This window comes from Watersipora subatra, chromosome 8 (assembly GCF_963576615.1).
Source record: "Watersipora subatra chromosome 8, tzWatSuba1.1, whole genome shotgun sequence".
Lineage (NCBI taxonomy): Eukaryota > Metazoa > Bryozoa > Gymnolaemata > Cheilostomatida > Watersiporidae > Watersipora > Watersipora subatra.
In genome coordinates this window covers 35,730,843-35,746,876 of record NC_088715.1, presented here as the reverse complement: position 1 = coordinate 35,746,876, position 16,034 = coordinate 35,730,843, and the positions used below count along the sequence as shown (strand labels likewise).

The window sequence follows — 16,034 nt, the reverse complement described above, 5'->3', positions numbered from 1 at the left end:
TAAGCATCTAAGAAATCATCCTCGACAAGATGATTAACCATTATCAATACAAACCACTCGCATAGGCTGTTCGATATACATGGCTCATTACATGTACACCGTTCGATATACATGGCTCATTACATGTACACTATTCGATATACATGGCTCATTACATGTACACTGTTTGACATACATGGCTCATTACATGTACACTGTTCGATATACATGGCTCATTACATGTACACCGTTCGATATACATGGCTCATTACATGTACACTATTCGATATACATGGCTCATTAAATGTACACTGTTCGATATACATGGCTCATTACATGTACACTGTTCGATATACATGGCTCATTACATGTACACTGTTCGATATACATGGCTCATTACATGTACACTGTTCGATATACATGGCTCATTACATGTACACTGTTCGATATACATGGCTCATTACATGTACACTGTTCGATATACATGGCTCATTACATGTACACCGTTTATGGTTAACTCAGAAATAGCAGAGGTTCTGCAGCCCACTATTTGGTTTTATGCAGACATATTAGATATTGGAGTTTTTGTTTATCATCATGCTTAGAAGGCCATATTGGAAGCAGACATATCAATGGATTTGCTACATGCTCTCTTGAACACCATGTAGTTGTTTATGTTTGATGCAGATATCGTGGTGGATGTGCACCAGGCTCTAAAGTTTGCGGTAGATATTACCAAGGGGATGGAGTTCTTGCACTCAATGGAGCCTGTCATTCCTAATCTGGCCATCAACAGCAAACACATACTGGTAATTGCAATCGGTCTAGTTCTTTCTATGGTTGTTTCTACTGATTGTAACAGCTTATCCTATAAGTTAAATTAATTATGATTGAACTCTTGTAATTGTAAGAACTCATCATATTAATGGGTATAGTTCTAACTACAAATCTTATTGGTGAGTTTACTTGCAGTAGCCAATTCTGTTGGCTTATGCTGAAGCAGTCATTCCTGTAGGACTTCGAGTTGTAACGTTCCCTCACGGTGGTCTTAGGTGTAACAGCACCTCCTATGGATGGTCCTAGTTATAACAGCACCTTTTATGGGTGGTCCTAGTTATAACAACACCTCCTATGGATGGTCCTAGTTATAACAACACCTCCTATGGGTGGTCCTAGTTATAACAACACCTCCTATGGGTGGTCCTAGTTATAACAGCACCTCCTATGGGTGGTCCTAGTTATAAAAGCACCTCCTATGGATGGTCCTAGTTATAACAACACCTCCTATGGGTGGTCCTAGTTATAACAACACCTCCTATGGGTGGTCCTAGTTATAACAGCACCTCCTATGGGTGGTCCTAGTTATAAAAGCACCTCCTATGGATGGTCCTAGTTATAACAGCACCTCCTATGGGTGGTCCTAGTTATAACAACACCTCCTATGGGTGGTCCTAGTTATAAAAGCACCTCCTATGGATGGTCCTAGTTATAACAACACCTCCTATGGGTGGTCCTAGTTATAACAACACCTCCTATGGGTGGTCCTAGTTGTAAAATTCCCTTCTATAGGTGGTACTAGCTGTAACAACCATCACTGCTAATGCTTCTGGCAGTAACAACCAATCAGGTTGACTCATACGCTTACAGAGCAGGTTTTCAGTTTTTTTGTTATTATGTTCTGACTCGGTGTTTGTTAAGCTACCCTACAGGATGAATTTATTCGCGGACTTGAATTTCGCGAAAATTGCCATTTCATGCATATTTGCTGATTAATTTATTCGTGGCCGAAACTGTCACTCTGTATGAAAAGTTAACTCTATTACGTTTAGCAATAGAGTTAACCCTACGCATGCGCGCATTGCTTGTTTCGTTTTCTATTTATCTTACAACTACGGGTCGATCGTGCTAAGCTATAGATTTTTTGCTGCATTCACAGGTTTTCACGAATATTCATAGATTTGGACGCCTTTGATGAACCAATAATTTGTGGTAAGTAATGAGCTTTTTTCAAAACCATTTACTGAATTAGTTGAATTTTACTTTGGTTCTTCGGTAAACCGCAATATTTATTTTTTTCATCCCTACCGCTTCATTATTTGTTTCAGTGTGAGAGAGATTTTTCATCATACACGCAAGCACAATGACTGCAAGGGTGGTATATGTCATTCTCAGAAGATCACCAATCATTCAGGGAGGTCTGGAAATTGAGGTAGAAGTGACCGCAGCTACTTACGAGGAGAATATATCTGTTTTAAAAAAAGGAACAAAAACGCCTTTACGAGCACAAATCTTTGGCCAACCCGCAGAACTTTGCAATAGTAAGCCACGAGGAGAGTTCTGATGATAACTTCCTTACCAGCCATGTAGCGAGAGAATCGCCTTTAACATCTACCCAAGACAGTGACAGCGATATAGAGCTGCTATTACCAAAATAACTAGTCAGAGAGCACCATTGCACGCTAGTATTCACTTATCAAGAGTATCAGTTTAATTTTATTGCTCCAGACAACCGCCATATGGACTAAACTTTATATTTATTCCATTCATCGTTTGTAAAATTTTATTTGTATTTGAAGTATTTTATTTGTACACTCAAGTTTGTAATAAATTATAATATATCTATACATGAAATAAAATATATAATTTAATCATGTTTGTTGCAGCGATATCAAGGAGTTGTTGTCGATGAAGGGGTCTAGGTTGACTGGTTGCTTCTCTGCCAATATTCCTGCCTTGATGAATATTATTACTTGTCTCTAGTTTCCGTAATCGGAGTAGGTTGTTTCATTCTCAATCTGCAGTAAACACAAAAAGAAAACATATTAATAAGTGTTAAGGAAGTACAAAAACAATAGCTGAAGTATTTAATGAAAGCAATCAGTTTTTAAACAAAAGAATTAACTAACGCAGTTAATTATGGAAAAACCTATCTGCACTGCAAATCAAATACATACCATAATGTCAAGATCAGAATCATGATTGTCCTCAACTTCGGTATTAGAGATTGATGGAGTTGATTTCAGTGTAAATAGACTAGGAGAGATTTTTTGTGATGACGAAGCCATGCCGAATAACTTGTGAAAACCTTGAACAATTTTGTAAAGTTTGATGCAATGGCAATAAAACTCGAAGCCCGGCGATGATTTTAAAGAAGTTATGGAACTTGGCTACGTTTAGTACTTCTGCCTAGCGGCTATTTTCGCGATGACGCCATTCTGCATATCTTGTGACAACCTTGAATAATTTTGTAAAGAAATGTGATGCATTGGCAATGGTGTTAGCTCAAAGCCCAGGCAATGATTTTAAAAATGTTTTGGAACTCAACTACGTTTAGTATTTATATTAGAAACTAGCCTAGTAGCTAGTTTTTAATTTGATGCAGTAGTTATTCTCCCTTGTGATTAAAAATAGAACTAACTATTCACGGAATTTAATAATTCGCGGAGTTGACTGTTCGCGAAATTTTATAACTAACGAATATTTTCATCCTGTAGTGTATACACTACTCACACCATAGCTTACTCTTCTGTTTTTGTTAGATTATCAGTTAATCTTCCACCTGCTCATAACACATGCACTAATTCTTGTTTGGTGGTTTTAAATTGTCCATTCCTAACTTTCATCAGAATTTTGTAACTGTGTTTTCCGTAGGACATAAAGTTTTAAAGAGTTTGACAGCAGCTAGCATTCTTATGTAGTACTTACTGTTGGATCACCATAAACTTCGGCATAGATAGCTAGTTTATTTTTACACCTACATGTACCTGTAACTACGAGTACCAAGAGGTTTATGTTGTGACTGTGTTCTGACTTCTATTTGTGCTGGTTTGTTCTATTATCCTTGTCATAAGTTTGTCAAAGAGATACAGAAAAAGCTAATAGTTTCTCCGTGTCCAGCATTTTGCTTTACGCACATCTACCTGCCACAGAAAAATGCCTAGTTATGATGCCATCCTTGCATCTTAGTTATAATGTCATCCTTGCATCCTAGTTATGATGTCATCCTTGCATCCTAGCTATGATGCCATCCTTGCATCCTAGTTATGATGTCATCCTTGCATCCTAGTTATGATGTCATCCTTGCATCCTAGTTATGATGTTATTCTTGCATCCTAGTTATGATGTCATCCTTGCATCCTAATTATGATGTCATCCTAAAGCATGTTTAGTTTCCGAGAACGTTTTTGTCTTGATACTGCGAGATGTGAATGTATGATTTCAGCAATATTTCATGAAACTGATACTATATCGGAACTTTGTAGGTAGACAATGACTTCACAGCGAGAATCAACATGGCTGACTACAAGTTCTCTTTCCATGAAAAGCACAAAGAGTATTCTCCTGCATGGATGGCACCTGAGGGTTGGTCTTTAGTGCTCTATTAGCCCCATTCTATTGTTCTCATTGATCTACTAACTGGAAAACGAAGAAAGTGCAATTATAGATGGTTTTGTTCATATACTTTTCATGAGTCATATACTCATATGTCTGTCAGAGGGAGTTTTTATGTGTAGATCTATTAGAAATCATGTTGTACATTGAGCTAATATAGATGTTTTTCATAGATTGAAGAGGTGCGATTTTTTTGTGACGCGTTTATTGGTTGTTGGTGACTACATACTGTATATACCGCGGATGTTTTCTCTACAGATTTTCTGTAAATCCTTACTATGCTATGCCTTGTATATGCTCTGTAATACACTATAAATAACTAGCTCTTGGTTGCTGCAGCTACTGTGAATGCTATTGCAGTAGATGAAATGCTATTGCAGTAGATGTAACGCTGTTGTAGTAGGTGTAACGCTATTGCAGTAGGTGTAATGCTATTGCAGTAGGTGTAATGCTATTGCAGTAGATGTAATGCTATTGCAGTAGATGTGATGTTATTGCAGTAGGTGTAATGCTATTGCAGTAGGTGTAATGCTATTGCAGTAGGTGTAATGCTGTTGCAGTAGATGTAATGCTATTGCAGTAGGTGTAATGCTATTGCAGTAGGTGTAATGCTATTGCAGTAGGTGTAATGCTATTGCAGTAGATGTAATGCTATTGCAGTAGGTGTAATGCTATTGCAGCAGGTGTAATGCTATTGCAGTAGGTGTAATGCTATTGCAGTAGATGTAATGCTATTGCAGTAGATGTAATGTTATTGCAGTAGGTGTAATGCTATTGCAGTAGGTGTAATGTTATTGCAGTAGATGTAATGCTATTGCAGTAGGCGTAATGTTGTTGCAGTAGATGTAATGCTATTGCAGTAGGTGTAATGCTATTGCAGTAGGTGTAATGCTATTGCAGTAGATGTAATGTTATTGCAGTAGGTGTAACACTATTGCAGTAGGTGTAATGCTATTGCAGTAGGTGTAACGCTGTTGCAGTAGATGTAATGCTATTGCAGTAGGTGTAATGCTATTGCAGTAGGTGTAATGCTATTGCGGTAGGTGTAATGCTATTGCAGTAGATGTAATGCTATTGCAGTAGATGTAATGCTATTTCAGTAGTGTAATGTTATTGCAGTAGGTGTGAAGGAGTGGTCACACGAGAACCGAAAGGAACTAAACGACGTCGCTGTCAGTTGTAAACTGTTCGGCCGAAGGCATTTCTGGCCGAAATGAACCATTTCAGTCTTGTTCGAAATTTCGTGGAACCCTTGCTCTTATTGGCTGATTAGAATTCTAGCGAGCATGCGTCACATTTCTCCTTAAGTGCGTGTGAGCAAAGTTAAAAAAGAAACAGGACGATCATTTTATTTCGTTAAATAAACATCATGAAGCAATTTACGACAAGGCTCACCCGGACTTGTGATTGTGTTGCATAAATTTAAGATGTTGCACAATTTTTGCATAAATGTAACAGAATGGTTGTGGTTTTATTTCGTGTAAAATAGAAGTAATGTGTCATACTCATCCTGATGAAGAATCATTGACTGATTTATTTATGTAAAACCACAGTACTATGATAAAGACAGTTTTTGTTTATGTACTCAACATAGAAAAAGTTTCATATGCTAACAAAAAGTATAATTATGTTGATGGGAAGGGTTGGCAAAATCTTTGTATCGAGTGATTTATTTTGAGCAGCTGAACGATCTTCTGATAAATCTGCTGCGTAATTATAATTATTAATTGTTCCTCAAAGTTTCTTTGTTTACAATAGAAATATTTAGCTCAAATACATAAAAACTACTAATGAAACAGTGTCCAGTCTCCATGCATATGGTATCTAGAAAGTGAAGTGACTTCGGATGTCGTGTGTCATGTGGCTTAGCCGAACCGAGGTAAAACAACCTCCAAATCAAACGTAATTCGGTTCGGCCATCGTGTGTCACGGCTTAACGCTATTTCAGTGGATGTAATGCTATTTAAGTAAATGTAACGCTATTGCAGTAGGTGGAATGCTTGATGTAAAATTCCTAGTAGTCTGTAATTATTACTAGTGTTACATGCTACACATTTTTGAGCTTCGAAGTTGTGGTTTTGATCGTAGGAATGAGGAAGTCATATTTACATGATATGCAGGAGTGGTCGCACAACTCCTAATTGTTCATAGCTGACTAGTTTACATGCTGTGAAGAAATTGTCATACAACTCCGCATTTTCTATATTAGACTGTTGCACTTTTAGCTACAGCAGGGTGCATATTTTATATCATGCCTGACATGATTAAATTGCCTCAAATGTCAAGGTCAAAACAAGTAGAAAGTTGTTCTTTTTAATTCTGAGTTAATATTTGTTATTTTGGAGATAATTTTTTTAAAACATGTGCATTGTAAATGGAGCTGCAAGAAGGAATGCTGTAAGGATGTCACCAATGAAGACGATGAAAATCCAACATCCGATCGCAAAGATTTGTGCAATAATACGAATATAGATGTTTACATCGTATGCAGTACTTCGTTGTTGATACGATGTTTTCAAAATTACTCCCCTCTTGAATCGGAAGTTTGAATTGCTTCGAAGAATTAAATATGTGTCGTTTAAAACCGTTCACATGCTACGAAGATGAAAAATACTATGAAAATTTGTAGCATTTAACGCTAATGAATGTTTTTAATGTGTGGACAATGCAGATTTGGAATTGTGTGCACGTTGGGTTACTGTGGGTTTCAATAGAAATTTTCATGTTACGGATTAATGCGGGTGCTTTCTTACAAATGGTAAGGAATTCTACGGCAGAAGTCACAGCGGCACATTTTTGTTTTGCTTAGCAACCAAACAACATAGGAACAACTGAACTATGTAAAATATTTAAAATGGAATAGCTTGCGTGGTATTTTCTAGCGCATCATTCACAACTGTTGTTTCACAATCATGAAACATGAAACATTCGATAAATATTTCTGGGTAACAAAACGCGCTTGACTTTCCAGATTTTTTTTCAAAAACTCACGAGTCAAGCGCCGATGACTTATGGATGACAAATACATGTGGATTAACCGCATCATGGAAACATAGTCTGGAGACATCGTCTGTAGGCGGCACTTGCTAGATGCTTGATTATTAACACTGTTTCTGATTGGCAGCCCTTCAGAAAAAGGCTGAAGACATCAACATACGAGCTGCAGATATGTGGAGCTTCTCTATCCTCCTCTGGGAGCTGACCACACGTGAAGTGCCTTTCTCTCATCTCTCACCGATGGAGGTTGGCATGAAGGTAAAGACACTTGCCAGAGCTGTCATTTGTGGCACTCAAGCATGGATATATTGCTTACATTTGCATGCTATAACAACTCAAACCATATTTTACATTTTTTACAAGAAGAAACTGATGGTTTGTATTGTAGCTGAGGCTTGTGATTTTATTTTTTTGGGAGGGGAAGTGCAGTCTTTCGAAGTTAAAATAGTAGAAGGACCTTAGAAAAAATATAGATGTCATCTGATTGTAACACTGAGCAGTTTAAAACCTGCAACTGAAAGCCTACTTAGTGACTAGTCCCTCTCTTAGTAGTTACGAGAGAACTTATTTGCTTTTTTTAAATGCATCCCTAGTGTGTTTCTGCGAACCACTAAACAACAGCTTGGTATGTCTGAACATCAGTCAAAACTAGTATATTGCCAACGCACTATCTTCAATGTGAGTTTGTACTTGAGCAGTACAGGTTATTCTTGTCTGTTGAGTAACTCACAGTTGACAATGAGGCAATATCACGCATCTAATGAACTTAGATCCTATGTCTACTCAGTGCCACATTCTTTAAAAATTAGCATCAGCTTTATGTATCAGTAAGGCTATTCGGTTCAGGTAGGAGTTGTGTGAAACGCCTTAAGGTCGCCCATTCATTGTAGACAAGGTGTATGCCAAGATATGTTTTACTTCTATCAACTTTTAGTAAAACTTAACATCTTCCTGAGTGAGTGCATGCAGTCCAATTACATTTTTACAGTTCCAGTACAGTTGCACTCCACTTTTTTTGCAATATCCAACAGTTGCTCTGGACAAACATGGATTTTATCACAGCTAAGATTAAATTGTTCGTTGTCACTCTTTAAATTGTAGAAAATATATCGTAGAACTACATGACTAAATAGGGTTATCTGGTGCATAATGTTTTCCCACGACCAAACAAGAGCGAAGCGATTGATTGGGAGATTTAGGATAAATGCACATGTGCACACAACTCCCGAAAAATTATCCGTTAACGGCCGTCACCAAACCCTTGCAAAGAAATCCTATCAACAAATTTAACTATTTTTCAGTAAAGCCGTTTAAGTATAATAATGATACAAAACGCATATAAACCTATTTAAATATGTTACCAAGCCCTTGAAAGGTTACCGCAAATTCCTAAAACTAACCCATCTGATCGGATTATACACAAATAGACAGATTAATTCGGATGAAAATCGCCACAAAACGCTTGAAAAGCTTGGTTTAATAAAAGTTAAGACCGGAAATCGAAACGCCGAGCGACAGAGAATAGAACGATAAAGTCTTGCGCATTTCACGAAAAAATAACGTGCACTTTTCACCAGTCCATAGCATTGTTGAATTGCCAAAGGTTTCGGCAATTAACATAAGAGTACAGAAATCGTTTCATTTTTGCCGATTTGAATTTTTTCATTTTCATTTGCCGACACATTTGAGTACTTTCGTATTCTAACTGATGTCCAACACAGTGTAAGTAAAGGAAATGACGATGACATTTTTTTAACGGTTCTTAGGAAATTATTACGATAATTAATTATAAGTTTCGATGACTACAGAACAATGACTATGTAGTACAGATTTTCTAAAAATCTAACGCAGTGTAAGTAAAGGGAATGACGATGATATTTTTTCTAACGGTTCTAATGAGATTATTACAATAATTAATTATAAGTTTGGATGACTACAGAACAATGACTACGTAGTACAGATTTTTTTTAAATCTATATAAATATCACAACTTTGTGATATTGTTAGCTATGACGTTTTGAAATGTAAACAAAATTGTGCATTGGTTGTATATTATTACTATATTAATAATATTGGTTATTCTAATAATATCAGTGCATTTTACTTGTAATATTGGCCAATATTGCATTTCTCTTTTTGCAGGAGGATAGATATAAACATATAATTTTTTCTTTTCATTATTGCTATTTGTTGTATATAATAACACCCACATTACAGCTACCATTGCAGTTATCCTATTTGACTGCTAATATTGCATTTCTCAACCATCAGTACCCTTTCTTTTGTCCAATATCACTTTGGTCGTCGGCTGTATGACAATGGAATTTCTAGTCATTATAATGTTAATTGATTACTGTTACTGTGTGCTTCAAAAGCTGTCCAGTGTTTTGCCATGCTTTATGAGCCACTAAAATGTCTTAGTTCTTCGATGGTAAAAAGTATCATACAGTTTGATTACTAGCTTTTGGCGTTAAAGTTTTTTTGCAAGTTATTACGAGTTATAATTCTATTTGAGATAATTTGATTGTTGATAATTAACTGACTCACCAGAGCTGTTATAACCTGGTTTGGTAGAGTAATATGCAGTAATTCAGAACAGAGCTTACTGTTCTTGCAGATTGTGCAAACAGTTTTTGTAGTTTATTCACTGATTTAACACCTGTACCAGGTAACGTATGTAGGTAGCGTCTTACTGGTAAAATAAATACACATAACCTAATTGCAGGTAGCCTGTATGCAGGTATTTTGTGTTCAGTTAACTATATACAGTTGACCTGTATGCAGGTAAAATTTTTGAAATAAATTTCAGTCTGTGGTAATAGTTCCAACGGATTACGGGTGAGCAACTCCAAATTTATGTTCAGTTTTCTATAATCAGGCTAGATCTAACAATTTGATTTATAACCTGAGTTCTTGCTTTGGAGCAGTTTTAAGACATGAAAGATTGTCTGCCATCTCCCTCCCGTATTTTGGTTGTACCAAGTTGCTCTGTTTCATTTGGCAGGTGGCCCTCGAGGACTTGCGGGTAGCTATACCTCCTGGCACGTCTGCCCATCTCTCCAAGCTCATGAGAATCTGCATGAACGAAGATGCGAGCAAGCGACCGAGATTCGATGCCATTATTCCGATTCTCGAGAAGATATATGCTGACTACAGCTCAGGAAGATGAATATCAGCGTGGATTTTATCAAATTGTTGGACGGGTAGTGTTAGCCATTAGCAGACATTTTACAGAATGTTTATTATTTATAGGCTTTATTACTCCATTTATAGCGGCTGGCGAGCTTCATTAGGCACTTTGTTTCTGTCATGGTTGCTCGCTGCTTCGTTATTTTATGCGTCCATGCCAAGATCGGCCACTTCTATACAATCAGTAGAATACTTATGTATGCCAGGCATGGAACAATTTTCTTTTTTTGCCCATGCTTCGCTAAACTTACCTGTTAATATAGGCTTCAGCGAAGTTTGCCTTTGGGAAGTTTGCGATGTCATCACTATCTGTAGTACATGACATGATGTCGTCAATACCTGTAGTACATGACATGACGTCATCACTACCTGTGGTACATGACATGATATCATCACTACCTGTAGTACATGACATGATGTCATCACTACATGTGATATGTGACACGATGTCATCACTACCAGTGGTACATGACATCATCACTATCTGCAATTACCATAGTGTGGGTTGATTGCCTATGATAAGCTTTGAGATGTCATCAATAGTAATAATCAATAAGTAATATGCGCATCGTGTCATTGTTATCCGTGATACATGCTCTGATGTCATCACTATTTGTAATACAGGTGATGTGAGATGTGTATGTCAGATACAACGTCGTGATGTTATCGCTAATTGTAATGCCCGCGCGCGTAAACTTGCTATTACCTTATTAAGTTTGCTGATTCATAGATTGTTAATTTATGGATTGCTGATTCATAGATTGCCAGTTGCTGACCAGTTCTATTTTATTTTCAATCTCTGGCCGAATCCAGTTTACCCCTTTTACTACGAGAATTAATGCCTGTTTTTGGTTCAGGCTGCCCAGACATTGGAAATAGAGAGCTGATGTGTTTTTCACAGCTAGTTTAAGATAACACGTTGAGTGTCTATCTATGCTTACTGAGAATTGATTTGTTTGATAGTTGATTCCCTATCTGCAGTCCACTTTCTCAGCAGTTAGAGACTCTTATAACAATAAGTGGCTCATTGATTGATTGTTAGAGGTATTGGTGGTCCTTTTTACTGGACTTTCCTCTTTGTACACTACCTTCCCACTTACCTTGATAGGTTCCCTACTCATCTGATCTACCTGTAATACCTGCATGTACTATCTTTTCTCTGTCTTTAGCTTTTTGTGTTTGGAAATGTTTTATTCTGGAACATATTTTATATATTGTACATATTAACAGTAATATATTTAAGACACTTAGAGTTTGTTCAGATATTTTCTGAGTTAGAAATCACTTTGCTTTGACACTTGATATTTTGAGGAAGTTTACGCTGCAAATCCTACAATTCTTTGATGAGTTTCAAAGCATCAATTGTATGGAATAAAGCACTCCAGATGTTTATGATATGTTTGTTTTGGTGAAAATAGGACAAACTCTGTCTTTATACAAAACTCTGGCAGGTCTGTGCCCGCAGTAGCTAATCGCGGAACATCTGGTTACCCACTATAGCACAACATTCGCTAATAAATCTACTGTTTGATAATAATAATAATAATAACTCTAAGAATTGGCTATGACCCCAATAAGCTACGCCGCACAAAATCAACTCGACTGCAACCGGCAGTTTTAAGTTTATGGAGACAGATGTTTACTGACAGCCAACTCTAGTTTCAAAGTGGATACAGACAATTCTGTGTTAAAGTATTGATATAATACTACCTGCTGGTCACTACTTTCATCTTTACGAGGTGTCATCCTAGCTCCTTTATCATTCTCCATTGCTTTTTTCAAAAGGCAAAATAATTGTCATACTCAGAAAGATTATTATTGTGCATTAGCATTCACCTTGACTATTTTGAAAGGTTTGAACTGACCATTGCTATGAACTGTTTGATGTAGAGTGCATACTGGTCGTACAGCCATGCAGAGTTAGAGCATGTACACTGGTTAACCTTGGTAGCTGTAGAGTTTTATTTAAAAGGGCATTACGAATGCTCCTTCATCGACCTTTGGAATAATAATTATAACAGAGTTTAGAATTCTACTAGTATATTATTGTACAATACAGAGTTCAGTATTTTACTAGTGTATCATTGTACAATACAGAGTTTAGTATTTTACTAGTGTATCATTATACAATACAGAGTTTGGTATTTTACTAGTGTATCATTGTACAATACAGAGTTCAGTATTTTACCAGTGTATCATTGTACAATACAGAGTTTGGTATTTTACTAGTGTTTCTTTGTACAAAAAAGAGTTCAGTATTTTACCAGTGTATCATTGTACAATACAGAAGTTAGTATTTTACTAGTATATTATTGTACAATACAGAGTTCAGTATTTTACTAGTGTATTATTGTACAATACAGAGTTCAGTATTTTACTAGTGTATTATTGTACAATACAGAGTTTAGTATTTTACTAGTGTATCATTGTACAATACAGAGTTTAGTATTTTACTAGTGTATCATTATACAATACAGAGTTCAGTATTTTACCAGTGTATCATTGTACAATACAGAGTTTAGTATTTTACTAGTGTATCATTGTACAATACAGAGTTTGGTATTTTACTAGTGTTTCTTTGTACAAAACAGAGTTCAGTATTTTACCAGTGTATCATTGTACAATACAGAGTTTGGTATTTTACTAGTGTATCATTGTACAATACAGAGTTTGGTATTTTACTAGTGTATTATTGTACAATACAGAGTTTGGTATTTTACTAGTGTATCATTGTACAATACAGAGTTTAATGCTCTTCTAGTGTATCATTGTACACTGCAGCATAATCTGAACTTCAGAAGTTCTTTGTTGCTCTCCTATATTAAATTGTTTTGTTACTGTTGCGCTGCAGATTTTGCTGTGAAAGTGTTGGAATCCAGTATCAGTGAATATTTTTAAGCAAAATTGTAAGATTGGCGGAGGGAGAGCCTGTATTTTCTTTATCTCTTCCTCAATATTGGCATACAACTGTCAGTTCCCATGAGTTAGCCCGTGTTCTCAATTACACATAGCGAGGCTGATCTGATCCCACTCCCTTCTAGTTAAGGACTTGACATAATGAATACACACCAGCTAATACAATTTGTGGGAAGTAAAAAGGTAAGTGAAAACTATTAGATGCCCTCATTAATAATATAATTGCTTTATCTCGTTTTATATTTTGTATATCATGAACAGCCCATCCATTTATTCATTTTTTATGCAGCGTCATTAAAGTAAATTTCTTATTATTGAAGAGGATGCAAAGAATCCTTATTACACTCTTAACATTCTTGTAGAGCAAGCATTGACTGTCAAAAGAAGCAATGAATTTATCAGTGTTTGTTGGAATCGTTGTGTTAGTAGCCTTTGTGGATTCAGTCAGCAACCCTCGAGCTCTTAGTGTAAGTATATCCACTTTGTGTAAGTGTAACCACTTAGTGTAAGTATAACCATTTAGTGTAAGTATAACCACTCAGTGTAAGTATAACCACTTTGTGTAAGTATAACCACTTAGTGTAAGTATAACCACTTAGTGTAAGTATAACCACTTAGCGTAAGTATAACCACTCAGTGTAAGTATAACCACAGTGTGTAAGTATAACCACTTGGTGTAAGTATAATCACTTAGTGTAAGTATAACCACTTGGTGTAAGTATAACCACTTGGTGTAAGTATAACCACTTGGTGTAAGTATAACCACTTAGTGTAAGTATAACCACTCAGTGTAATTATAACCACTTGGTGTAAGTATAACCACTTGGTGTAAGTATAATCACTTGGTGTAAGTATAACCACTTAGTGTAAGTATGACCACTTAGTGTAAGTATAACCACTTTGTGTAAATATAACCACTTAGTGTAAGTATAACCACTTAGTGTAAGTATAACCACTTAGCGTAAGTATAACCACTCAGTGTAAGTATAACCACAGTGTGTAAGTATAACCACTTGGTGTAAGTATAATCACTTAGTGTAAGTATAACCACTTGGTGTAAGTATAACCACTTGGTGTAAGTATAACCACTTAGTGTAAGTATAACCACTCAGTGAATTATAACCACTTGGTGTAAGTATAACCACTTGGTGTAAGTATAATCACTTGGTGTAAGTATAATCACTTAGTGTAAGTATAACCAGTTGGTGTAAGTATAACCACTTGGTGTAAGTATAATCACTTAGTGTAAGTATAACCACTTAGTGTAAGTATAACCACTTGGTATAAGTATAACCACTTGGTGTAAGTATAATCACTTGGTGTAAGTATAATCACTTAGTGTAAGTATAACCAAAAGTGCTCACAGTTCATAAATTTGTACTGTAGTAATAGAGCTTATAAGCATAAAAGCGATGTTTTGCACAACTGAACTATTTGATCTGCAAAACATTAAATGTTAATTGTGTATATAATGATAGGAGCGTTTGGAAACATGTTCTTTTGCTAGAGACCACCACTACTGACACACCCAACAATACTCTGAAATAGTACAAGATTCAGTAATAATCATACAATATCCAGTAATATGCAGTAACACAGTTATAGACAGTACAGTACTCAGTTATAGACAGTACAGTAGTCAGTTATAGACACTGCAGTAGTCAGTTATAGACACTACAGTAGTCAGTTATAGACACTGCAGTAGTCAGTTATAGACACTACAGTAGTCAGTTATAGACACTGCAGTAGTCAGTTATAGACACTGCAGTAGTCAGTTATAGACACTGCAGTAGTCAGTTATAGACACTGCAGTAGTCAGTTATAGACACTACAGTAGTCAGTTATAGACACTGCAGTAGTCAGTTATAGACACTACAGTAGTCAGTTATAGACACTGCAGTAGTCAGTTATAGACACTGCCGTAGTCAGTTATAGACACTACAGTAGTCAGTTATAGACACTTCAGTAGTCAGTTATAGACACTGCAGTAGTCAGTTATAGACACTGCAGTAGTCAGTTATAGACACTGCAGTAGTCAGTTATAGACACTACAGTAGTCAGTTATAGACACTGTAGTAGTCAGTTATAGACACTACAGTAGTCAGTTATAGACACTACAGTAGTCAGTTATAGACACTACAGTAGTCAGTTATAGACACTACAGTAGTCAGTTATAGACACTGCTGTAGTCAGTTATAGACACTACAGTAGTCAGTTATAGACACTACAGTAGTCAGTTATAGACACTACAGTAGTCAGTTATAGACACTACAGTAGTCAGTTATAGACACTGCAGTAGTCAGTTATAGACACTGCAGTAGTCAGTTATAGACACTGCAGTAGTCAGTTATAGACACTGTAGTAGTCAGTTATAGACACTACAGTAGTCAGTTATAGACACTACAGTAGTCAGTTATAGACACTACAGTAGTCAGTTATAGACACTACAGTAGTCAGTTATAGACACTACAGTAGTCAGTTATAGACACTGCAGTAGTCAGTTATAGACACTGCAGTAGTCAGTTATAGACACTACAGTAGTCAGTTATAGACACTGCAGT

General features: G+C 36.3%; 2 protein-coding genes across 2 annotated transcripts in view; one reads left to right on the top strand and one right to left on the bottom strand.

The window, feature by feature from the left end:
• LOC137401372 (integrin-linked protein kinase-like) overlaps positions 1–11,952 on the top strand; it is a 74,188-nt gene extending 62,236 nt beyond the window's left edge. Inside the window, exons 7-10 of the mRNA XM_068087689.1 lie at positions 667–788; positions 4,242–4,341; positions 7,496–7,626; positions 10,373–11,952. Of these exons, the coding sequence (XP_067943790.1) occupies positions 667–788; positions 4,242–4,341; positions 7,496–7,626; positions 10,373–10,537 (518 nt within the window). The 3' untranslated portion in view covers positions 10,538–11,952. The remainder of the gene's footprint in view (positions 1–666; positions 789–4,241; positions 4,342–7,495; positions 7,627–10,372) is intronic.
• Positions 1–16,034, bottom strand: part of LOC137401410 (uncharacterized) — a 388,865-nt gene that overhangs the window by 82,152 nt on the left and 290,679 nt on the right. The gene's annotated exons all lie outside the window — the stretch shown is intronic.